This window comes from Actinia tenebrosa, unplaced genomic scaffold (genome assembly GCF_029948245.1).
Source record: "Actinia tenebrosa isolate PJP-AT-01 unplaced genomic scaffold, QUT_ActTen_1.0 PGA_scaffold15__27_contigs__length_11533743, whole genome shotgun sequence".
NCBI lineage: Eukaryota > Metazoa > Cnidaria > Anthozoa > Actiniaria > Actiniidae > Actinia > Actinia tenebrosa.
Window position 1 is genome coordinate 6,588,195 of NW_028292575.1, and position 26,538 is coordinate 6,614,732.

At 38.3% G+C, this 26,538-nt stretch overlaps 4 protein-coding genes across 4 annotated transcripts; 3 read left to right on the forward strand and 1 right to left on the reverse strand.

Moving 5' to 3' along the window:
* Nucleotides 1-1,563: 1,563 nt before the first annotated feature.
* LOC116301272 (uncharacterized) lies at nt 1,564-2,945 on the forward strand. The gene is made up of 2 exons (XM_031710304.2): nt 1,564-2,111; nt 2,842-2,945. Exons 1-2 carry the CDS (start codon nt 1,755-1,757, stop codon nt 2,932-2,934), a joined length of 450 nt encoding a protein of 149 aa, XP_031566164.1. The 5' UTR covers nt 1,564-1,754; the 3' UTR covers nt 2,935-2,945.
* Nucleotides 2,946-3,155: 210 nt separating this feature from the next.
* On the reverse strand, nt 3,156-9,628 carry LOC116301268 (GPI ethanolamine phosphate transferase 2, catalytic subunit). Its single transcript, XM_031710301.2, has 8 exons — nt 9,184-9,628; nt 8,414-8,672; nt 7,439-7,769; nt 6,807-6,894; nt 6,198-6,706; nt 4,622-5,747; nt 3,841-4,083; nt 3,156-3,399 (listed from the first exon to the last, which is right to left on the reverse strand). The coding sequence occupies exons 1-8, from the start codon at nt 9,468-9,470 to the stop codon at nt 3,156-3,158; spliced, it is 3,087 nt and encodes a 1,028-aa protein (XP_031566161.1). The 5' UTR covers nt 9,471-9,628.
* Nucleotides 9,629-9,701: 73 nt separating this feature from the next.
* On the forward strand, nt 9,702-25,882 carry LOC116301271 (protein KRI1 homolog). The gene is made up of 22 exons (XM_089030687.1): nt 9,702-9,795; nt 9,882-9,958; nt 10,226-10,328; nt 11,092-11,191; nt 11,446-11,506; nt 11,992-12,041; nt 12,785-12,863; nt 13,639-13,713; nt 14,401-14,504; nt 14,876-14,915; nt 15,809-15,886; nt 16,273-16,368; nt 16,590-16,674; nt 17,153-17,238; nt 18,054-18,132; nt 18,422-18,508; nt 19,868-19,896; nt 23,691-23,805; nt 24,085-24,215; nt 24,462-24,526; nt 25,018-25,137; nt 25,409-25,882. The coding sequence occupies exons 1-22, from the start codon at nt 9,702-9,704 to the stop codon at nt 25,746-25,748; spliced, it is 2,094 nt and encodes a 697-aa protein (XP_088886813.1). The 3' UTR covers nt 25,749-25,882.
* LOC116301270 (tripartite motif-containing protein 3-like) lies at nt 20,205-22,748 on the forward strand. The gene has a single exon (XM_089030899.1). The coding sequence runs from the start codon at nt 20,319-20,321 to the stop codon at nt 22,473-22,475; it is 2,157 nt and encodes a 718-aa protein (XP_088887025.1). The 5' UTR covers nt 20,205-20,318; the 3' UTR covers nt 22,476-22,748.
* Nucleotides 25,883-26,538: the final 656 nt, after the last annotated feature.

Here is a 26,538-nt window from a genome sequence, read left to right on the forward strand (position 1 = left end):
ACTTCTTGATGTTTTCGATGGTTCCTCCGGTTTTGCGAGTAGCATGCTCCCATTTCCTGATGGCTTCTCTTCTCTTTAAGGTTAATTTACCACCGCGGGAGGAATCTTCGAAGAACTCTCTAACCAGCTTCCCTACGCAGTTACCTGGATGGCGCATTGGTTTTAACTTTTTAACATCCGGCGTCTTTATCTTGTACGCACCGTAAATAACCACAGTAACCGGGTAAGCAACTTCGTAGAAGAGCATGTCTATTCCCTCAAGTGCTCCCGGTCGCGTGTCCTTGTTTAAAACAAACAGGTCCTTCCTGCCAGACGCCCGTATTGGATTCCTGCCCTTTTCTATTATCCACTCGCCGTCTAAATACTTTATAAACGTCAACTCCAAACGGTAGTCGCCTTCGGGCATCAAATTGATTATCCTTTCTGCTCTTTCCTCGTCCATCGTCTCGTCTGTATCTCCCTCCATAAATGTCGTGAAGGCAAAGTCGGCGTCTAAGCGGTCCAGCACCTGAGTTCTGAGCTTGCGCACAGTTTTATTTCTAATGCTTTTGATGGTATCCATCTATATATAAAGGATATTTTAACCTCCGTTTACGGTACGCAGTAAGGACACACCGCGGGAAATCCCGTAAATCTGCTGTACCCGCGTTCGGAATTCCGCGGGTTAAACCCGTGAATATACGGCATTGATCGCGAGTCCGCCTTACTGCTGCTCAATGGCAAAAGGAGGAGCGGTTTCTGATTTAAGGGATACTTACCTCAGGTCCTTTTAGTTCTGGTCGTGCTTACGTCCAAATGCGGAAGTCTTCCTTTTACTGGCTGTGCCTTGCGTGCGACGTACTTTAACGGCAGGAGGTTTCCGGTCAATGCGGAAGTGATTGCGTGACGAATGTAAGTATACGTAACTGCTGGTTTTAGTTACCTTTTCCTTTTACTTGCTGTACCTTGCGTCCAAGGTACGCTAACGGAGTATTCCGATCAATGCCGATTGCGGAAGCAATTGCGTGACGGTAGTGCGTGACGAACGTGAGTTACCATCATCATGTGACAAAGGGTCGTGTGAATGGAAAATAAAATGTAGGCTCTATTTTTCATGATTTTCAGTTCTATGATTAATCAAGGAAATAAAGTTATATCACGATGAAAGGATGGGATTATTAGGAACAAGAGGACGCTAAAATAAGAATTGACATATAAGCCCTGCTAGTATATTCTACTATAAATCGATGACCCTGTAGAAAAGGAATTCCCTTTAGGTAGTAACGAAATTCTCTGTCATGTCCATGTGAAAATAATTCATTTATTAATTTTTACTCTGAATAAAAAGGATAAATACACAAAAATAGTAGATTACTGTGCCAAACCAACTCCAAGAGTCGCGGCGTGTGTTGAAGTCGAACCAACGTTATGCTCTTCTTTTAGTGCTGACAAAGTGAAAAATAAACTTCCCGTGTTTCTCAGCAAAATTTCCTGTTTATTCTTGTCATTCCCGTCTATGTGCAGACTTGAGTTTTGTAATTCCAGTTCGGGATCTCTCAGCAATATCCGTGACGTCACTTCCGGATCAACAAGGAAGTTGCTGCGTTCCTGTGTTTCTCAGACTTAATACATACGTAATCTGTTGGATTAAATCTAAATTCTTCTATATATAAGACCATGATTGAGCTACGACTCTCAGTGCAACAGATTCAGAAACCTTCCAGATACTACAGCTGAGGAAAAATTGATAATCGTCAAGAAAATTGTTTGACAAAATGCAAGCTGGAAACTCATTTTTCAACTTCAACGCCCCCATAATTGTCCTTAAAAGTCTTTTTCAAAAATACGATAAAAATGGAAGTGGATTTTTGGAGGAGAAAGAAATACGGTGTTTGCTTGAGAGCGACCTTGGCCTTAACGCGAGCCAGAGCGAGATTTATACGTTACTTCTCGACAAGAACGGAGACCATAGCGTCAGCTTCGAGGACTTTGTCAACTGGTTACGAAGCGAGGAAAGATTTCAGAACATTGACAATTCATCAAGATACGCTATTCTTAGCCAAGCCTTGGATTATTTTAAGAGTTTCGACGTGGATGATAATGATAGCCTGAGCCTGGACGAGTTTAAGAAGGTAATGAGCTCTCTCGGGTGTATGGATGAAAAAAGCACAAGTGAGACCTTCAAGGCGATCGATACACACGGGAATGGAATCATTTCGTTCTGGGAATTTATGAAATGGTTAAACTGGGTTTCTCTTTAGAGCAAAAAACTATGAAAATGATAAAAATTGGAATGACACTAAACTGAATATAGAGAAACTCTTATTACCGTAGGACGTCACGTACGCGTACGTCACCACTCATCCAACCACGGAATAATGTAGCGCATGACCCGTCACGGTCACAGCTCTTAGTTGATGAAACACTGACGTCACTAAATCTTCTAAAACACTACGCAATCATACACGGCTTCAATGACAAGGGGGAATGGCTTGTAAATCATAAAATGAACAAATATTTATTAATACTATTGCATTTATTAATCAATTAACAGAAATAAAATACCCCGTACTTCGTTAGCCTATGCTTTATTTCAATTTTTGGTCATGCATATGCAAACTAAGGGTAGAAACGGCTGATTCAACAGGAATAAAAGTGTTATTTTCGAGATATTAAACAATTTTCATTTGCATTAAACCAGGGACGAGATTTATGATGTCACGTCATGCGCACTAGAAAATATTTAGTATTGAATTAATCAGTTTCTTGATCAAACTAGACGCAAAAATTTGCACTTCCTAGGGTATAAACGTGTAGTGAAGTGAATGGAAAAGATGCAATCAGCTTTATATTTTTCCACAGGAAGCCCAGGGAAACAAAATGCATCCCACATGGAAGGAAGTGACGAGGGATGCTTACGCATCGGCGACAAACACATTTAACCGGGTCTGCTAATCATAGCAAGGGATTAATCATCTACGGTCTAGGAGCCGACTAACCTCTCCCTTAGGCTTTTGCCGAGCTTCCTGATCAGTCAGTAATTCCTCCCGGGATAGCTGTGTTGGGGCTGAAATGTCCAGCGTAGCCGTAAGTCCATACGACGGTTCAGCAATCGATGTCTGGAAGTATGGTCCTGGTTAATTGATTAATCAATCAATATAACTTAAATTATAGTCTTATTCTTTCTTATCTAAATCAAACACATGGTTCCCATCAATAAATATACTCAGTGCTAGGATAAAAGACATGCTGAATGACATGACAATGGTTCTCATGGCGTCGTACAGAAGCTTTGGAGAGAAGACACTCCATACAAATAGGTGATACCGCTGACCATACACCAGTATACTGTAGACACACAGCAGCAGGCAGTGAGGCAAGGTTAATGTCACACACACCCTGTGAAGACTGTCACACAACCTGGAAAAATGATTTGTTTTAGTTCAAAATATGTAACGCTATAGGCGCAAATTCCAATGCAGGTGGTCTTGCGCAAAAAAAAAAAAAAAAAAAGAAAAAGAAAGAAAAGAAAGAAATCGTTGGAGGTAGAAAAAAACTGTTAGGTTATAGGCGCAAATTCTATTGCAGGTTGTCTTGCGAATAGTTCTACTTTTACCCGTAGCAAGAGTTGAAAGATAAAGGTTGTGCAAGCGTAAGTTACTCGAAGAAAAAGCTTGACCTGCAACTGTTTTTTGCAAAGCCAGTTGGAAGAAAATTCGTGTATCAGAGCTTCACGTTTGAAGTACGAACAACTACATCTTTGCGTCCTTCAAAAACAACCTCTGGGCTGATCAAAGTCAGGGCATGGCTAACGCGCAGATCGAACCCTGAAACAACCTCTGGTTAAGTCAGCTAACTTACTGCTTTCGTGACGTGGAGTTCTTGATAACAAGCTTGACAAGGGCCGTCAGCCATAACACAGGGCCACAGTACGTCACAATACTCATCAGCAGAAGGGCTACCGTTGAATCATGTCCCTGCATACCTATGTACCCAGCTGCAATATCTACAGTAGACAAGCTGTTGGAATTTCCCTGTGCAAAGTACGCTACTTGACCAAGCCAGAAGTATACGAGATGGGTTGTCCAGGAATGGGCTGAAATCCTGAAAGACGTGTGGATTTGTGCGGGCATTAGAAAATTGTTAGTCTGATTCATGGATCATGGATGTCATGCGTATATACAGATATTTGCGCTCTTTTTTGGCTCTTTTTAACTTTCTGCGTGCGACTAGACGACTCCAAATCAGAGGCACATTTATTTTGTGTTTTTTTTTTTTGGCTGCCGTCCATCAAAGATCTCTTTCCCTTGAGCATAATACTTTCCCAATTTAGACGTGTCATTCCCTAGAGTATCATTTCATTGTTTAACGGTCGGGTATGAGAAGGAAAATAAATATGGATACAACTCAACAAAAACGCTTATTCTCAGAAAATGACACGTGATTTGAAATGGGAAAACAGCACGCCCAAGATAAAGAAGTCTATCTATAATTGATAGAAGCCAAAAATCCAGACGTCTTGAAGTTGCCGAGGTTGCAGGAAAAGCAGCCCAAGATTTTCCGCTATCCTTTTTTTGCACAGAGCTTTAAGAAAATAATTTATCTATACTTACAAAATCAGCTATATCAGTTGCACACTTACCCAGAGAAAAAATGTCTTTCCAAACTCCATTCCTGTAAAACAAATACAGCCAGTAAAACAATGTTGTGAGTTCTGAGGAGCAACGCTTCCACGACCAGAAGACCCATGAAGAATGCCTGAGCAGCTTGCTCAAGGAATGACTTGTATTCCGAAAACTTTCTCTGCAAAGCAGACATCTTTGCGTATTGATATCCTTGCATCAACTTGACAAAGGAGATAAAGAGCAAGGCGAATGAAGAGAGGTATGCCATCCTTGCTTCTGTTACTCCTAACGTGATTCGATGGCCCTTGCTCCATGGTGAAGTGACAATACCCGTAACAGCACGGTACTTATACACAAACATGAACCCAAACACTTGGATAACACTGTTTAACACTGAACTATTCTTGAAGCTGTAAAACACTATTACGCTTAATGATATAACGGTCACTAAGGAGAGAATCAATCGGTTATCAGGCACTACAAGCCAATCTCCAATATCAGGTTGGTCTGCCCACTTCATGCCAGTTTGATTCATCTTACGACAAACACGAATCAGGACGAGAAATAAAACAGGAAGGAAAAAGGAGCTAAATATGTCAACACCACTTTCTTCTGGAAGTTTCTTTGATTCTTCGCGCCCAAGGTTTTCTGTTGATTTTTCCTTGGACTGAAGATTACCGTGCGCTTCTTTATGCCCTTCAGAGATATTGTGGCTGTCTAAAGTAATATTTGAAGTATTTTCAAACAGGTCTTTGGAAATTTCATCACGATTTTTGGACATATAAAGATGATCTGTTCTTAGACCAGCCTTTTTCTTGTAACAAAGATACTTTATGAAAGCATTTGAAAACTTTAAAACAAAGTAAGTAGTTGCAAGGAAGTACCAAGTTTGGTGTTCCTCTTCTACAAAGCTACTGGACAATAGACTAATCACGTGTAAAATCGAACCAATCACAAGTAAACTTCTAGTTGGAGATGAGAACATGGTTCTGACGTCATTGACGACAAGATTCAGCAATGATGTTGCCATGGTGATGTTGGTGATTAATGTCGTCAAGGAGATACTGCTGAAGGTGATGAGAATGATAGAGAATACAATGGCCGATGGCTTGTAGGAGCACAGAATCTCGCTGTTACATGTTCCTGAAAAATGAAGGAAATTTAATGATATCAGGAAGTATTAGTCTTTCTCTTTTCTTGCCTTCTCCCATACCCCCCCCCCCCCCCCATGACATCAATTGTACATGTATCATGTTCAACAAGGGTAAAAGGGAAAGGGTGGCGCGCGCTACTTATGTGCCTCTAGCTTCTCCTTATTGTGATCATGGGTTTAATCTTCAGACACGCTATTATATGTGAGTAGAGTTGTTTGTTGGCTCTCTACTGTACTTTAAGGGGCTTTCTCCGTCTTCTCTGGTTTCCCTCCCTCTAAAAAATCAATTTTTGAATTCTGATTCGATTTTGAAACGAGAGCCACAAGTTTGTTAACCACTGGCTATTAAGAGATATCCTCATTAAACAACAACGATATGCAAAATCCTTACGAAATAAAAGTGTAATTCAGAGTACAAGAAGATTTAACAATGTACTCACCAGCAACCAAGGCGCTAGAGCATAAAGTTATGTGAACACCAAGTAGGGCCATGAAGGTGGCACCCATGACTAGAAAGGTCGCTGATGAGGGCACAAAATCCTCCAAAGAACTTGTTGTTTTGATGAAAATCCTCCTTTGTGAGAACTCTCCGTATACGAGCCATGCGAGAACTTGAATAAGAATAATAATCCCAGAAGCCATGGCGTGTAAATCATAGCAAGAAAGTGATGCTGTGATCTGGCTACTCATTCTCTTTAGTGCTGCGTTATACTGCTTAGAAATCTGCTCTGCTTGAACCGCCATACTTCGTTTATCTTCGTTTCCTATTTCTATTGCTTCTAGCCATTGTTTATGCAAACGTCTCGATTCCTCAAGTTCCCATATAGAATTGGTTGAATGACCATTGGCTTTCATAACTTTGGAGAGCTGGTGTGAGGCGATTTGAAATGCTCGGAGCTTTTCTCTTGGATTGTGGAATACTAGGAGTTGAGATATAGGCGTCCCTACACTATGAAACAAAAAAGGGAAGTTAAGACAAATACAGCAGAATAACGTAAAATATAAGTTCCATACAAATTATTAGTCTGTCTGTCACGCTTTGTGCTTACCTATTTTGAGGGATAGGAAGACCAAGAAGAATGGACAAGGTAGACACAACGTCTATTTGATCCACATTGATGCTAGAAAATTGCTGCCCTGAAATTAAGAAATGTTTTCATTTTTAATTTGGTGTAATTTTTTTTTTGTAATTTATGACTGTATGACTGATTGTCTACCTACAGGTCTGCTTGCTTGTCTTTTGCTTTGTATGTCCATCTGTCTATCTGTCTGTCTGTCTGTCTGTCTGTCTGCCTGTCTGTCTGTCTGTCTGTCTGTCTGTCTGTCTGTCTGTCTGTCTGTCTGTCTGTCTGTCTGTCTGTCTGTCTGTCTGTCTGTCTGTCTGTCTGTCTGTCTGTCTGTCTGTCTGTCTGTCTGTCTGTCTGTCTGTCTGTCTGTCTGTATACTATCTGTCCACTTCACTACTCTTCTATCCATCTGTTACAAGCATCTGTTTTCAACCTGTGTGTTAACCAGCCAGTCTGGCTGTATTCATTTATTCATTCATTCATCCATTCATCTTCTACACCACCTTTTCAGTTCTGAAAACTTGTGCTCTGTCTGTCTACCCTTTCCCCTTGCCCACTCTGTAACAATTTGACAACATGATTGAAGTGATTCACTAAATATTCCCATTCATTACCTTTTCCGTTCTGCAGCATTGAGCTCATGAAGACCAGAGGAGTAGAGGTCTCAGGTAAGGAAGCTCCACCATGACTTCCTGCTTCACTCATCCCATGATCACCACACAACACCATGGCAGAATGGATCCCCCTTTCCTTGTCGTCTCTTAACAGGCTCTTGTGTATCTTCTGAATAATTTGATCCATCTCATGTAGCTTAGGGCCCACCAAGGGACTAGTGGGTCCTGCTAGGTGACCTATGTGATCTAGACCCAAGTAATGAAGGACCATGATGTCCCAGTCATTGCTTTGAAGTTCTTTATCAAGGTGCCTTGTCACATTGCTGTCTACCTTTGATGTGAAGATTTGATGAATTATCACACTGCCACTATTTATCAAGTCTTTAGCTAACAAATTATAGGGACTATCTAAGGATACAGACTTTTTACCCTGTTTAATTGACCTTTTCAGCGCTAGCCATTACGTAGTATAAATGGTGTTGCATTGTGTTACAGTTACCAAGAATTAAAGTTCAGACATAGCTCTCGCATTTCCTTACCAGTGTACAGACTTTTAAACGATTTATTTACTTGGTTTGTTTAGCTAGCTTTCTAAATAAAAGGAATTTCTCTCTCTTATCATTTCTCTCATTTTATTGAAGCTGTCCTTGCCGCTGTTTATAGAGCTAACTAAAGAAATTGGTCTGTATTTTCTTTTTAAAGTCAATGAATTTGTATAGGAATCCGAGAACAATGTCCAAACATGTGACAGCTAGGGCCAAAAAGTTTCCTTGGAAAGTATTTATCATATTTATAACACCCAAACATTCAATAATTGAATAATAGTAAGGTCTGAATTAAACGCCACTGACCCACCCCCTAACTCTTCAACCAACCTCTTCCCTTCCCCAACCCACTCAGCCCCACCCATACATGGAAAGGATGCTAGTCTGTCACAGAAGCACATTTAAAAAATACAAATAAAGGTCATCCTACCTCTGTGTAGTCAGTGACAAAGAAAGATGTAGTACCATCACTTCTCATAAAATGTCCAGGAAACAGCTTCATCCAGGTGTCATCACCAAAGAACACAATCCTCTTGCCTGCCGATACAGCCTGTGCCAATAGATTGTCTTCATAAAGGGCAGAAGAGACGGCATTGAGAATGACATCCACAAATCCCGGAATACCTCCTGTCATAAGGGCTTTGATTCTCGGCATTGTAACTGTTGGTGGATGTGCCTTTGCAACAAAACTATGCAAAATAATGAATTTTTAAAATAATCAAGATTAATTATAAATGGTGTTTTTGCCAGTAATATAAGTCATATTTTGCAAGTGATTTTTTTTGTGATGTTTGTGGTTTTGGTGAACGTGCGTGTGTGTTTGTCAGCTAGTGGGTGGGTGGAATGGGGGATTGGAGGGTTGTCAAACTTACAATCTAGACCTGACCCCATATACAACAAATCCACTCTTTAATTCTTCAGAATGCAAGTACCCCAATGTGTGGCCCTCCCTTATAATGAATGAATCCATCCTCCCCTCAGAAAAATGACAAAACCTTTTTCCTGGGGAGTAGGGTGGTGGCACTATCTGTCCATTTGTTGGAATGTGCACCTCTCCCTCTTAAGGAATGAACCTTCCCTTCCTCCGAAAGATGACAAAACTTTTCTTAGTGAGGGGGGGGGGAGGGGTTCTTGATGACAAAGGGTTCAATTCCGCACTTATGACCCCAGCTGTTTTTCTTTAGTCATCAAGAAACTTACCTAATCGTATTATTATCGAGGATCAGTTTTCTCGTGTATTGCATTCTTGTGCCTTCAAAGACAAAATCTGCCCTTAGAGCATCAATTAAAACAAAAACTAATCTGTCAAACAGAACGGGCAATGGAGGCGCTGGTTCCTTGCTGCCTGGCTCAGGAGGTAAATCCAGTAGAGACGCAGAGCCAGGTATACCTTTCTTGAGAGGAAAGAATCCCTTTAGAAAGAGAGTCAGCCCGAGAAGTTGTAGAATCAAGAAAAAAATTAAAATGACACTTCGTTTTGTATTCATATTTTTTGCTTTTTCTTCAATTCAATTGACTAAAAATTAAAACAAAACAACGCTTAATTACTCAGAATTGCTTTCAACTTATGAAATAAACGATCAGAAGTCTAGACGTGAAGGAATAATAATCTAAATTTGGAGAAAATATTTGTTTAGTTTTTTGCTTGGCCGCCATTTTGAAATGATCAGCGGATGCTCATATTAGACCCCAGGACTTTTCAACCTCGTAAATTCAAGATGGCGGATCAAAGTGAAAACTTTCAACTCACGTTCAACAAAGATTTTGCGAAGAAATTTGAGAAGAATAAGCGTAGAGCAGAGCTTGATCAATGTAAATATTAGTAAATTATTGTTTTATGATTATATTGGCGTTATAAGATGTCGTGAAAAACTATCCTTTTTGATGTTATTGTCTAGTGAAAGCAAAGTATGGAGAGAGAGATTATCAGGAGTCTGATTCGAGTTCTTCAGAGACTGAGGACGAAGACGCAAAGGTTTGCCAATAACTATAGAAGTGCATTAAGAATTATTGCGTTTCAAGTACGAGTTACTGAAATATTATGGCCTTGGAAACCAAATTCTGAATACATTTAAATAAACAAATTAAAAATTGTTTGCACACGTGCTTTTAAAAATGTGACCATAAAATTGTAAATTAGTGTCCAAATTAAATCTTGAAGTTATTTGACATGAAAAACCTGACTTTTTATGAGAAAGACATAGAAAGAGTAACTTTGTTTTTGCTGTCGTTGTTGTTTTAGGAACTTACAGCTCAAAAGGAGAAGGATTTTCTCAAAGTTTTGTCATTATTGAAGAAAAAAGATCCAAAAATATATGACAAGGGTGTCACTTTTTACCATCAAGGTGAGACATCGCATGTTTAGTACTGTCAAGATATTTAGGTCTAAGACCTGCCTACTCTAATAAATACAAGGGTGAATAAAGAGTATTGTAAAATTGAAAGAGGAAGCTATAGTACATACTAGCTTTCTAGGTAACAGGCACCCTCTACCACTATTTAGCATTTTAGTATTATTTAAAAATAGCACTAACAAAATAAAAATACTAGTTATCATGTAATAGTCTTATAGACAAAAAACAGAACAATGCCAGACATAGGGTCTACTAAGGCTGCATTCATAATGTATGGCAGGGGTGGGGGGGGGCAGGTGAAATTTAGGGGGGATTGGAAAATTTTTTACCAGTAAAATGGGGGGGTTTGAAAATTTTTTTCAGAGAATTGGGGGGATGCAAAATTTTTAGAAGAAGCTACGAGAGATTGCCCGGGGGGATAGTTATTTTTTGGGGGACTTCAAAGGAGAGGTTTTAAGAATTTTTTTTGTCAATTAAAGATTTCACCTGCATCCCCCCCCCCCCCCCCCCTCACTCTGCCATACATTATGAATGCAGCCTAACGTGTAGCTAGGCCGAATACAAACTTCAACTCCACATGAGCCGAAACTAGTGATATCAAGGAAGACCGCATTGTTATCCATCATTTTCAATGTGTACCGCTCATGTGAAGTTTGACGTTTGACCTGTCTTCACTCTACTTAGTGAAAAATAAATGCTGCACAGATCTATTAGCTTGTATATATTCCAAATGACAATATGATTTTTTTAATAGAAAGTTCATCAGAAGAAGATGAAGGTGAAAAAGAGGAGAAACCAAAGAAACCAGTCTTTCTAAAAGATTATGAAAGAGAAAGACTTCTTGAAAAAGGGAGGTAAGAGATCATATAGTAACAAGGACTGCAGACCACCCTAAAGAGAGTGGGGGAGATAAGACTGGAAAATGTAAGAGACTAGCATGGAAAAAGGGAAAAGTGTGGGGGGGAGGGGAGGGGAGACTATAGCCCCCAAGCCCCCCTGGTCTCTGCAGTGACCCTGAGTAAGTCTGGAGACACTCCTAATTATGTAACATATAACCTTGAATAGGATGTTTGTCTAAAAAAGTATTTTCTCCTTTAAAATCACATAGCAAGGCATTCATTAGTGATGACGAGAGCAATGGAGAGAGTGATGATGCAAGTGAGGAAAAGGTAAGGCATAATTATTTTTCATGAAAACTATAATTATATTTAAACTGTATTCAGTTAAGAACCACTCATATTTTATATGTATTGAGAAGTATGTATATGTATGTATTATGTATGCAAAGGTAGATCTAAGGGCTACTTGATCTACTTGATATTATTATCGGAGGGTAGGGGTAACAGGTTTGTAAGGCCTAGTGCAAACGTCGAACTTTCCATGCACCGAAAAAATGGATATCAGGTGATAATGAGGTGGCATTCTTTGATGTAATTAAGTTCGGTGCATGGAAAGTTCGACGTTTGCCCTAGGCCTAAGCCCTTTTTATTCTAAATACAAAATCTAGACATACAAAACCAAACTTGTGCCAAGTTTGCCATTCCCTCTCCAGCCTGATTCCTTATTCACTATATTTATTTCTATTGATTACAATTACTATTTAGTTCTCACTCCATTATTGATAACTTTCTATGGTATCGATTGTTTTGTTAAGGGTGTCAAGGATCTGACTTACAGTGAAGAACAGAAGGCACTCAAAGACCGGTAACACAATCATGATAATATATAATTTAATTGGGTGGCATGCACTGCTATACATGGCAGGTGCATAGCAAGGTCTCAGTCATAGGGGGCAATGTACCATTTTCCTGTCAATACACACCATACACCTTTTATTTTGTTTAGAATTTCCCACTAGATTCACAGGTTTAGCAAAACGTTTTGGGGAGGGGAAGGGGGCAGTAGTTGCTCTTCAATCCTTAACGCTACACCACTGTGCTATGCCATTGCCTCTCACCCCTGTATGTGCACATAGAATTTGTACATAGGTTCACAAGTTTAGGTTCATAGGGAAGGAAGGGGGCAGTAGTTGCTCTTCACCCCTTAACGCTACACCACTGTGCTATGCCATTGCCTCTCAACCCTGTATGTGTACAATGTACATATGATTTGTGCATAGGTTCACAAGATATTGGCTTTATTATTAGTTTTATAGCAATTGCTTGTAAATAGTTTATCAATTTAGTTTTATTTACCTTTGTATACAATTTGTTAATTCAGTTTTATACTGCTAGAGAACTCAATAAACTATTATTATTATTATTATTATTATTATCATTATTATTATTATAAGTTTGATTCTCAAACAAACACACATATGTCAATCTAAGTTTCTGTTGTTCTCTCCCTTCGTTGCTACGAGGGTTTTACTTTCATTTGGGTTTTCCATTTTCTTTGCTCTGTTAATATTCAAGCTCAGACAAAAATCTTGTTGTTACTTTTATTAGTTTGAAAGCAGCTATTACAGAAAGTGATGAAGAAGATGGAGGTTTTCTAAGTTTGAGGCAAAAATCAAAGGAAGAAAAGGTACAGTTTATTATATATTTTTTTATAAATGGAATTCAGTTTTATGACTGAAAAATAATATGATATTTGGTTTGCAAACAAAATTGAAACAAATGGGGATTAATAGTAATAATGATAATAATAATGATAATGATAATAATAATAATAATGATGATGATAATAATAATAATGATGATGATGATGATAATAATAATACTACTAATAATGATGATGATGATTATAATAATAATAATAATATGTACTTATTGACTGAGTGGGAGGGCCGTACGGGAAAATATTTGGCTTGAGGTTATGTCGTACCGACCGAGCGTAGCGAGGTCCGTACAAATGACCGAGAGCCAAATATTTTCCCGTACGGCCTGACCTAACTCAGTCAATAAGCATTTTATCGTATGAGCCTCACGAAAATAAAAATAATTAAGAAAAAGAAAGCGCACGGATTCAAGCAGGGCCTGACGGGTTTTTCCGGCCCGCTTACGTCAACCCGTCCGGCCCCCATCACGTGACTTTTTCCAATGGTTTAATTAGAGCGTGCGAGCAGGGCCGTATGGGTCATATGATAAATCTTTATTTATTCTCACTAAATATGATAGCACACAAGTCCTAGTTTGAGCGAGCTAAAGAATAAATTTTTTTTAAAATAGCCATGATAAAAAAATTATAAAAAAGGGTAGGGACTGTTAAGGACTCACATGTAAGAAGCCTTTCCTCCTGCATTTTTTCATTGTTGTATTTTTTAAGTTACTAATACTTCATTTTACATTTTATTTATCAGCAAAAAGAAGAAAGTGATTATAAGGAGTGGTTAAAAGGGGTCAAGAATGGCTCCTCCAGTCATGATACTGATTTGGTAAGAAACTCATAACATCTTTCTATAGCATGGACATTATATGTTTCCAACTTCAGACTACAAGTCATTCCCTTGACTAGTTACTATTTCTTTGTTTGCTGGTAATGCTTGAAAAGATTCACATATGAGCATTTGAAATGGTAAAATTTTGCTAAAGATACTTTTTTCAATTGTATAAAAGCTGCTAGATTTGCAGTCACAAACTTGCCTTGCTGTAAATATTACTCTACATGACCTTTCCTCCATTATCAGATATGTCATAGATAAATCTGATCAAACTCTTCATTTTTCATCTTGATAACTACTATGGATTCACTACTACACTAGGTTTACTGCTCATAAAACTGATTGTTGGCTTGATAAGATACCCGTTTTCTCACTGGACTCTGTAGATGACTTCTGTTCAGGTTGTCGAAACGTCAGTCGCCACCAACAACAGTCTTTCTCAAGACTACACTCACCCGGACGATCACATTTCACAACAAACTTCAACACCTGGGTTCAAAATATTTACTCTTAATAAGATACCAGTAGGTGCAGGTAGAGCAAGCTGGTTGCAGCCCCTTATTATGAGGGATTTTTTCAAGTTATATCATTGTGTAGAACAAATATAGCCCAATGAAAGACTTTGAAAATCATTTTACTCCTTAATATTGATTCATCCCGGTACACATCCATTATTTTTAGGAAACTCTTCAGCAGTTTTGGAGCAATCCATCCCTTGATCAAGATGAACAGTTCCTTAGGAACTACATACTAGGAAAAGGATATATTGATAAAGATGTGTCAAGGTAGGTTTGTTGGACCAGGCAGAGAGGGTCTTAATAGTCTGGTAACGGTTGATAGAATATTGCGTATAAAAAGGGTACTGGGGTCATTTTGACCAGGAATGTTGAGCCAGAAACTAGTGACTGACACACTCATTAGCACAATAGAAGTATAAACCTTGATATCTCCAAGATGGGTCACTCAACTCATATGAAATTATTTGACTATTCACCTATCCCCTTCATGTAGAATCAATTACTGAAAATATCTAGTTAGAGCAGTTTTTAGATGTCATACATCCACATTGCTATTTACTTTATAGAACATACATATAGCCAGACACCAATCAGATAGTATTCATTATTCATTAACAGAGAATTTGATTCATTCACAGGATACCAACTTATAATGAGATTGTGGATGACGAAAAAGAAGTAAGTAAAGGTGTAGAAACTATAATAATTGAGGAAGCTAGGGAAGCGTGGGTGGAATGTGCCACTAATGTGCCACCTCTCACCAGTGTGACCTGGGTTTGAGCTCCCTGGCAGGCCCAGTGTCACATGTGAGTTGAGTTGTTTGGTGTTTTTTTTTTGCACAAAAATCAACTTCTAAATTCTAATTTGATCTATTGCCTGCCTGATTGATTGGGTTGTCAAAACCTGTTAGGCATTAAGCCGTCCATCCAGGAGTGGTAAACACATCAGATTTAGAGCTATGCCAATAGATAAAGTAACTATAATAGGTTCTACAGACATTTAGAAAATGGTCAGAACCTTCCACTAAAATAATGCCTGGTTCTTTCTCTAAAGGCGCTGTTACACATTGAAACTTTTCGCTGAAACTTGTGTGCAGTGGTGTTGTGAAACAAGTTTCTTGGGGGTATTACATGGCACACTTTCATCCTAAAACTTGTTTACTATACAAGTTTCAGTTGCACGAGTAGAAAGCAATTATACTTTTCATAAAACTTTCTCAGGACGAAAGTTTGGCAAAGCATAATTGTGTAACACCCCAGTGAAAAGCTGTTGCACACAAGTTTCAGCTAAAAGTTTCAATGTGTTACAGGGCTTTCACTTTCTGTTTTTTCTCCCTCTCTTACAAACAGTACGCAATGTACCTTATTCAAACTGGTAAAAGCTTCCTCTCCCTTGCTCTGTAGCTATACATGGACAATGTAGTGACTTCAAAAGCTTTTAGTATGACTTCATTAAGTGTCATGCCTGTTATATTCATGGTCACCATGGTGATTTGTGAAAACAGTTCTTAGTGAGTACACTGTACTTCTACCAAATAATACTGTAACAGTTATTGATTTTTATCATTACAGGATGAAGAGGAATTAGAGAAGCAAGAAGAATTTGAAAGAAAATTTAATTTCAGATTTGAAGAACCTGATGCAGAATTTGTAAGTTGTGATGCAATATTCAATTACTGTCTGTCTTTCTGTCTGTCTGTCCAGCAGAAGGATTTTAAAAAGGGGTTCTAAAATGATTGCCACGCAGAAAAAGCTGGCATATGATTGGTTCACAAGAAGTTACGAAGGGGGATTCCATGGAAACCACAGTACCACCCCTGGATTCACCACATACATCTTTCTATCTGTTCCTCATCTATTTTTTCTGCCATCTATCTGTCCACTAACCCATCTTTCCTCTCATCCTTTTCTCCATCTATTTATCAGTTGGTCAACTTTATCACCCACTTCATGTGATGCTCCATTCATTCGCACACTTTTTAAGCTCCAATATACATACGTTTTTGCTAAATGGGGTTATTTTTTGAATACATCAGGTAAAAACATATCCAAGGACAGTAAATGCATCTGTAAGACAAAAGGACGACAAGAGAATAGAAGCGAGAAAGAAACGAGAAGAACGAAAGAAAAAGGTTAGTACAGTGTAGCTCTCAACTGTGGATAATAATTGTGAGGAGTGATTTAAAATGGAACCAAACAATTCTTAGTCATAAGAGGTAGAAAGTTGTTTTATTTTTTTAACAAAAATTTCTAGTCAAATGCAAGAAAGTTTCACATGATGTAGTTTGTTGTCATTTGCTCTTACTGAATTAATTTGTTTTTCAACAATATTTTTTTCAAATTAAATGTTTAGGAAAAAGAACAAAAGAGAGAGGAGCTTAAGAGACTAAAGAATCTCAAAAGAAAAGAGATACAGGAAAAGCTTGAAAAACTCAAAGGTATATTTATTTAATCCAAATCTTTAATAAATACAATGACTGCTGGTTTACATTGAAAACGGCGATTCAGCTGATGAACATTTTCGCATGAGACCAAAAATGACATCAAATGAAATCATGAAGTAATACTAGTGATAACCATGATCTTTTGGGCTTTTTTTAATTCCTCGGACTAAAAAATTTTTTTAAGGAAAGACAGTGAGTAAATTGTGTTCCCATCCATGTCTAATACCCATGACCTGAGTCAACTCGTCATGTTCATAGTCAAGTTGATCAACTTGTCAAAGACTTGGTCAACTTTTGTTCCTACTGTTAAGCTTTACTCTTTCCCCTGGTGAAAGAGAACAGAAGTGTTACAACCTAGCGCTTGTGTCACTCTATACCCTCATGTAAACAGTCTATAAAGTAATTACAGTTTTAAAAAGAAAACCTCTGGTTCCAGAGTTCTATTCTCCTTACATAATGATTATTGTTACAGAAATCACAGGGAACCCAAATGTAGGATTTACTGAGGATGACGTGGACGATGACTTTGACCCCAAGAAATATGACTCTATAATGGAAGTAAGGCATTCAAAATATTGTTATTTTATCTTGATCTTATTAATGGAGTGAATGTGGGATAGTAAATTACACCCTTTAAAAATGTCATGTGGCACTTTTGTATGAATACTCCATTTTACAGTTCCGTTCAGTGACCACGCATAATAGACTTAGTCGATGTTGGAGTTTCTGCGCATGATAAACTATAGTTTTGCTAGGCATGGAAACTCCAGCCTCTATTCGATACTATTATTTGTGGTCAATGAATGGAACTATAAAATGGAGTATTGGGAAATGAAAGGTGCAGAGTTGTAGTCCACTTGCCTCTCACTCCTGGGGTCTTGCAGAGACAGTCTTGGGTTTATTCCTGGACTCAGCATGAAATGTGGGTAGAGATGGTTGAGTCTCTCTCTTCATTAGAGATTTTCATTGGGGATTTTCTCTGGGGTCTTTGGTTTTGTTCCCTTCGTAAAACCTAACTAAATTAAGCTAAAGCTTAATTCCAATTCAACATTCGATTTGTGAGTTAACCATGCCCTGACTTTGATCAGCCCAGAGGTCGTTTCAGGGTGTAATCTGTGAGTTAGCCTACCCTGACTTTGATCATCCCAGAGGTTGTTTCAGGGTTCAATCTGTGAGTTGGCCATGCCCTGACTTAGATCAGCCCAGAGGTTGTTTCAGGGTTCAATCTGTGAGTTAGCCATGCCCTGACTTAGACCAGCCCAGAGGTTGTTTCAGGGTTCAATCTGTGAGTTAGCCATGCCCTGAATTATTAGCCATAATATGAATGCCTAAAATTTGTCTTTAAACACTTTCACTTCGTTTTTGTCCATCAGAAAGTATTCAATGAAGGTTATTATGAGGATGAAGAAGGAGAAAAACCAACATTTGACGATGGACTGGACTTGGAAGAAGGTCAGATTAACATCACTCAAATAGATTTCACCTTGGGTGTAATGCTTTCCCATTTCAGACCATGTGTCATTTTCTTGAGAATAAGATTCTTTATTCGAGTTGTATCCGTTATTCATGTGTCTCTTTATACACAACCATTAAACAATGATACTCTAGGGAATGACACATGGTCTGAAATAGGAAAAGATTGAAGTGGTATATTGAGACTGTACTTCAAAAATTAATTGCATCTGGTTTTCATATATTTTGTTTCATCTTCTTTTTCTTATTTTTGTTTCTTTATTCATAGAGGAAAATTGGGATGAGTGGGTGGGGCCGTCACAAGATGGTAACTATGACAATGAGGAATACAATGACTACAACGAAAACCATAATGGTATAAACAAACATTTATTATTTTTATTTTAGCATATTAATCTATTGACTTCCTCAGCATAGAGCAGCTTTCGTAAATTACTGACTAACAACATGTTGTGACATTGAAATGGCTTCCTACTTTCATCTGTTTTTTCCAATCAAAATGCATAAAAATGCAAACATTAGGTCACTCATACAAATTCTTTTCTACGAGTCGTACTAGTATTGTTGGTCATCTTTATCATTGTCATCAGCACTGTATCATCATCACCACCAACATCATCATCATCACCAACATCATCATCATCATCATCATCACCACCAACATCATGATCACCACCAACATCATGATCACCACCATCATCATCATCACCAACATCATCATCTTCATCACCATCATCATCACCAACATCATCATCTTCATCACCATCATCATCACCAACATCATCATCACCACCAACATCATCATCTTCATCACCATCATCATCACCAACATCATCATCTTCATCATCATCATCACCAACATTATCATCTTCATCATCACCAACATCATCATTTTCATCATCATCATCACCAACATCATCATCATCATCACATCACCAACATCATCATCATCATCATCATCACCAACATCATCATCTTCATCATAATCATCACCAACATCATCATCTTCATCATCATCATCATCACCAACATCATCATCTTCATCATCAACATCTTCATCATCATAATCACCAACCTCATCATCTTCATCATCATCATCATCACCAACCTCATCATTACCAACATCATCATCTTCATCATCATCTTCATCATCATCATCATCATCACCAACCTCTTCATCTTCATCATCATCGTCATCACCAACATTATCATCACCACCAACATCATCATCACCAACCTCATCATCATCACCAACCTCATCATCACCAACATCATCATCACCAACATCATCTTCATCATCATCTTCATCATCATCTTCATCATCATCATCACCAACCTCATCATCACCAACATCATCATCACCAACATCATCTTCATCATCATCTTCATCATCATCTGCATCATCATCAACATCACCAACATTAGTCTATCCCTATCATCATCATCATCATCATCCCACATAACCAACATTGTCAGTGTTATTCCTCATCTTCATCATCCATTACTTTTCACAATTAATCATATTAATTTAGTAAATGGAAAGTGGGACAATATAAGTACTAAACATTACGCCAAAATTGTCAAAACCATAAATCTCATCATCATCATTCGTCATAATCTTCTTATTACAACAACAACATCACCACCACTACCACCACTACCACCACCACTATGGAAAACTTTATCTGTTAATGTTTTTCTCTTTTTTTGTCAGATGATTATTATGATGATTGCAATTTTAACGTAAGTACCACAGCTTTTTAGAATATTTTTGTATTTATTATATGGTCATCGTTTCAATAACTTACCGTTTCTCAACCGGTATGAGTAGTATAGGAGAGGCAGTACGACCCCAGTCTTTGAGGAAGATTGAGTAATTTTTGCGGTGGGCTCTCATTAGCACTAAATTATTCCATATAATAATGTCTATACAAAACGCACAGAAAATACATGATGAATATAAATCTTCATCGCTTATTTTATACGGTAAATCTAACCTAGCCAAGAAAATACTGAGCGTGGTAACCCTGTGTCCTAATTTATACTTTCATAGCGTGACTTCATTTCAAGGAATTTTTAAAAGGGTCACGCTCATTTCCAAGAATCGGTCTCAAACAACATTCACAAACAACATTCCTCAGCCAACTCCCTCAACTCTCGCCAACATGGAATCGTTTGTGGACGATCTTAAGAACCAAGTCCAATGTTCTTTGTGTAATGATACATTTACAGAACCCAAGATCTTGTCTTGTTTCCATACATTTTGTAAACCTTGTATCAAAAGACACGCCGACCTGATAGACGAAGTCAACGTCTTCAAGTGTCCTCGATGCAAATTACCAACTTCTTTACCAGAACCAAGCAGCGTCGAAGATCTACAGCCTAGTCTGCTTCATACAAGAATCTTGAAGGGTCTGGCGTTGGTAGAAGGAGAAAAGATTTGTTCTGTTTCTGAGAGCCATTCTCCAGCATCTTGGTATTGTTTTGACTGTGATCGCTTGATGTGTCAAGAATGCGAGAAGAACCACTCAGAGTTTATCAAAGATCACAAGGTCATTCGTCTGACTGATTTGAAGAAAGGAGATATTGAGTTCGTAATAATAAGAGAAAATCCTTGTACAAGTCACCCTCATCACAGGCTAGAGTTGTTCTGTGAAGATTGTGATGCCATGATTTGCGTGACATGCTTGAAACACGATCACAGGAAACATGAGACAATGTCATTAGATAAGTTTGCTTCGATCAAGAAAGCTGTATTGTCAAAGAATCTGCAGGTACTAGAGCAGTTGAGATTAGATGACAAGGAAAAGCAAGCACAAGAAAAGATTGCTAACACTATCAAACAACAAGGAGAAAAAGCCAAAAAAGAAGTCAAAGACAAAACCAAAGAAAAAACCAAGAAGATCATCCAAATTCTAAAAGAAAACGAAAGAGAATTGCTGAGACAAATAGATGAGAAATTGGAAACAGCTACGACAAACTTGAATATAATTCATCATATTCCAGCCGTCAAGGAGTACATCAAGAATGTGATGGAAAGAGGACTGGCAAGTGAAATGTTGAACATTCAAGAGACACAGTACTCAGAGAAATTTATCTTCAACCGCATTCCACTTTTCTCTCGAGTTGAGTTCGTTCCTAACGAGCAGCTGGTGCAAGAAGTGAATTCAGGGCTGGGAGAAATACGTACTTGTTACAAAACAGACCATACGAACAGCACTATTCAGGTGAAATCTGAGACAGAAGCTTTAAGGAAAGAAAAGCTAATATGCACAATTAAAACCTCGACAGGGGAACTCATTCCTGATCCAATGGATGTTATAGACGTTCAAATCAAGCCTGAAGAAAATGTGAAAATAGAAAAGAAATATGTGAGAACTGATGTTAAAGTAGAAGTTGAATTCATGGCTAGAGTACCTGGTCAGTTGACAGCAGAGGTTCAAGTGAATGGGAATCCTGTATCTAACAGTCCACTAGTGGTGAATGTCAAGCCACAAGAGATGAGAACAACAGGACAGTTTAACACGAAAGGTAAAAATATAGGCTCTAGTTATTTGAGAGGTATAGCAGTAAACAGAGACAACAGCAGGATCGCTGTTGCCAATTGTTCTTCTGACTGTGTCCATGTATTCACCACTGATGGAGATCTCTTACTGACGTATGGTAGTCAAGGTAGTGCACAGGGACAGTTGTCTAATCCTATGGGTTTAGCATTTCTGAATGATACAGATTTAGTCATATCAGACAATGGTAATCATAGAATATGTATAGTGAACACTACAACCGGGACATTGGTAAAAACCTTTGGTAACCATAGTAACAGGGATGGACAGTTAAATAATCCATGGGGAGTACACGTTGATGACGATGGTAACATCATTGTGTGTGATCGTAGTAATCATCGTGTTCAAGTCTTCACAAGAGACGGTGACTATCAATATCAGTTTGGTTTGACAACACAGGACAAGCTTGATCCATTTGATGTGATAACACATGATGGACTGTTTTACGTCAGTGATTATAGTAATCACGTTATTCATGTATTTGAGAAGAAAGGTAACGCACCGACTAGAAGATCGACGATTGGTGGTCAAGGCCGGGCTGATGGTCAGCTGAATAGACCATTTGGCCTAGCTATTGATAATGACCATCATCTACTGGTGTGTGAATATTGTAATAACCGCGTACAAAAATTCACATTGGACGGTCGTTTTGTAGGAAAGACTTGTGATGTAATCAAGAACCCTCAATTTATAACTGTTTTAAAGGATGGTCAGTTACTAGTCAGTACGTGGTATTCTGGTGTCTGGTGTGTAAAGTAGAAATGGTTATTATTAATGTCTATATAGACATTAATAATAACTATTACAAAGGTTTTAACAGAAATTCGAGGAAAAGGGGGGTAACTGTTACTAATGACATACTGAGAAATTTGATAAAAGGGGCTGCCTTGTAACCCCTTTAACCACACCTGGATTCGGCCCTGATTTATTGCTTTAGAATAAGAAAGCAAGTTGTAATCTGACGAGCGACAATGAAAAAGAAGTGTAAGATTGTTTTGATTTTGAATGATGAATAAATGTTTTACACTCAAACGTTTTCCTTTGTAATTGGATGCAACTAAGAGTTTTTGTCTTTTGTTGTTGTTGTTGTTGATGTTGTTGTTGTTTATGATCTTGACTGGCTGTATTGCTCGTAAGGGACCATTTTCTTACCGGGGAGGGAAGGGAGGGGAGGTAGTGGTATTTGAGAGTTTGGGAATCATTAAAAAACAGTTTCATCACGTTGTTAGCCTCAAGAAGAGAATATGAAGGAGCGTGTTTCGTTCAAAATAATTATGTCGATTTGGCTCTACACGGGCATAGTTTAAAGGCTAAACTTTATTTGCACAAACCAGTCCAATACCACGAAAAAACAGGCTAGGGAAAGGGCCCGGTGAAACCTAAAATTTCCAAAGCTAAAATTACAATGTATAAAGGGAAATAAAAAAGGAAAACAGTACAAAAATCTCACCGAATTGACACCACGGTATACAAGTACGGCACACTACTTCAAGCACATGTAAAACATATACCGCGCAAAGGATTGCGGGACATTTATGCAGAAAACGTAGAATAAAAACATAGGAACGCGGGAACTCCGGAATACCCTTGTTAACGATTAGCCTCAATAGGATATGTGACGTCATCAAACAAAAAGACAGGCCATCCTATAATAATCAGAAGAACTACTAAAATCGGCCGCAAAAATTCTTGGAGTGCGTGTTACGTCATAGCCGCCATCTTGGTTGACGATCACTAAGCATTCCTCATTAAATTCTCTTGTTAGATCAATCAACATCGCGGCTGTTTTGTTGTTATTTATATCTCGAGGGGTGTTGAGTTATGTGTTACACTTCAAGAATAATCAAATCCTCCTGAATCTGCCTCATAAATAACCTAATCTTCCTGAAGAATGAAAAATCCACCAGTCTAAAGTCTTGCCCGTACTGCCTGAGTACCTCTACTGGTATGACTAACTCTTCACTTGTTTCGCAGATGGATGCTGATTACGACCCCAGCATGGAAACACAGCAACCAAAAAGGAACCGAAAAAATCCATCCTCCAAATTAACTCGGGCTTTGAATCAAAAGAAACCGCTCTTCGACCCAAGTAAGGAAACAAATATCTTGTTTTCTTTAAATGTTGTATTACATTGTGGTACGATCACAATAGAGCCACAGTGGAAAGACTAAATAGACCCTTTTAGATTGGGCGTAACGTTCCCTCTTCTATACCACATGTCATTCGCTTAAGTATCATTTCTTTGTTTAACGGTTGCGCATCACAATACACACGAATTACGGTTACAACTCAAGCAAGGAATCTTATTCTCAAAATCTCCCTCGAAGAATTCTCGATGTACCAATTTAAAGTTCCATTTCTTTGCAGACGAGAAGACATTCGAGGAGTATTTTGACGAGTATTATAAACTAGATTACGAAGATATCATCAGTGATCTACCCTGTCGGTTTAAGTACAGAAATGTCTTACCCAACGATTATGGGCTATCTACAGAAGAGGTATGTACGTACTGATGGTTGTGTGGATATACAGTTCGTCTAGGCCAAACTTAGACAACTGGACGAGGGGGTATGGATTCTTATGAGATATTATTGATAACCTAAGAGTTCACTGTCGCTACGCCATCCATGATTCACTTCACTCATACGAATTACTGATTGAGTATTTATGATCAGTAATCCACTTGTCCTGTCTTGCAAATATGGTCATGAACATGATTGAGACTGTAATGTCTTTGTCTTCAGGTGTTGTCTCGTCCTGAGAGGGAGTTAAACCAGTGGGTGTCTGTCAAGAAGATGTCACAGTACAGGTACATATCATATGTCATTAGTTAACCAGGTGGGTGGGTGGATACATTAATCAGTTAGTGATGTGGGTGAATGACAGGAGGTTGATAACTAGGTGTATGGTAGGGTAGTGGGTGGGTTAGCTGTGGGTGAAGGGTATGGATAGTTGAATGGAATTGTCATGGGTGGGTAAGTAGTCGAAGAGATGATGGGAAGGTTTGGTGGAATGCAGGACAGTGGGTGGGTTAGCCGTGGGTGAAGGGACTGAATAGTTGGATGGAAGGATGTATGAATAATCTGTGAGTGAATAGCAGTGTCGTCAGGGTGGGTAAGTAGTTGAAACGATGGAACGGTTGGGTGAAGAAAGTATGAATATAATAATCTGTGTAACATTATGTCTTGTGGTAGAAGTGGCATAACACGAGAAATATGATGTATAGAATAACAAAATAAACATAGAAATAAACATATGAATAAACCCATCAAATTCACGTATTTTACTTTTGCCACTAAGAACCGATGAAGAAGAACGTCGTGACATTAAAAAGTTTCTTAAGTTTTCCCGAGATGAACGACGAAAACAAAGGATATTTTCTTCCACCGCGACTGCATCAGAGATCTCAACACCAGAAACGTGAGTAGAAAGTTGGTCTTAAATCTTTAGAACAAAAAGTGGTTTTATCGCATGGATAGAACTTTGGGTCTGTTTAACAATTCTAAGAGTCTTGAGAATAAGTTTGGGACCTCTTCTCTTTCCTTTGCCCTGTCTCCTCTCTTTAATTCATTTCCCCGGCCCAACGACAAAACTTTTAATGAGAGTAAAGCTATCAGGAAATTTTAATTGCCTTGGGAAGTATAGTTGAAAGTTGAAGGAAATAATATTAATTAGAACATTTTTTTCATAGAAAACAAAGTACGATACAAAAAGACCCAACAGAACAGAAAACTAACTTCACAATAACAAAACAAGAAAGAAAGATACCGATAGAAAAACAAATAACGAATGATACAAAACCACAACAAAAACAAGAGACTAAAACAGAAAGAAAAGAAAAAGGAAAAATGTCACAACTGAAAAGAATGGGATGGAAGAGACGGCTAACGCCAAAAGAAGCTAAAGATCAAGCGCAAAAGAAGAAACTTGCTCGTCAATTCAAAGGAGCGAAACGAGAACAGTTGGCTGGTCTTACTGTGGATCGACTGGCCGCGTATGGACTGAGGAAGAAGAGGAAAGTTGCAGACTAATATTAACCACAATTTGATTATTAATGAATAATTCTATGTTCGCCATTTTCATATTCCATAATACTTTACATTGTGGGAGTTAACCGATCAAAAACTGGCATAAGATTAAAGATTCATTCATCGAATGTACGCTATACCGGCTTTTGTTTTTAAAATACTGATTTTGGTCCTGCGTTAGGAGACTAAGTTTCACCTAGAGTCCTTTCTATCTTCCATAATACTTTACATCGTGCATTGGTGGGTAATTGATCAAAATCTGGCTTAAGATTAAAGGTTCATTAGTGCGAATGTACGCTATACCTGCGTGTCAACCCCAAACTGGATGCAAGGGGGACCATGTTTTCACTTGACAATCCTTTCCATTAATGAAATGCGATTGAATAGACCTCTCTACCTTGAGCCTAATGTTTTCCTATTTCAGACCACGCGTCATTCCTAGGGTATTGCGGTTTCTTTGTTTAACGATTGTTCGTGAGAAGACACAAACAAAGAATCTTATTCTCAAGAGGATGACACGTGGTCTCGAATGGGAAACGCCCAAGGTACAGAAGTCTATTCACGCAACATAAAGAAAGTACAACTGATCTAAATAATAAGAGATACAAGGGAGTGAGGAAGAAAGGAAGGTCAGGACGATTTGGGAAATCCGACGCAAATACTGGAATTGAAAGAAAAACCAAGAACTGAGCTACTTTCCAGAAATCAAGTCCTCCATTCACTAGCAAAAGTTTGCGTCTCTTAAAAACCTCTTTAAGACTTTTGGTGACCGATATATGGTCGTTGTTTCATT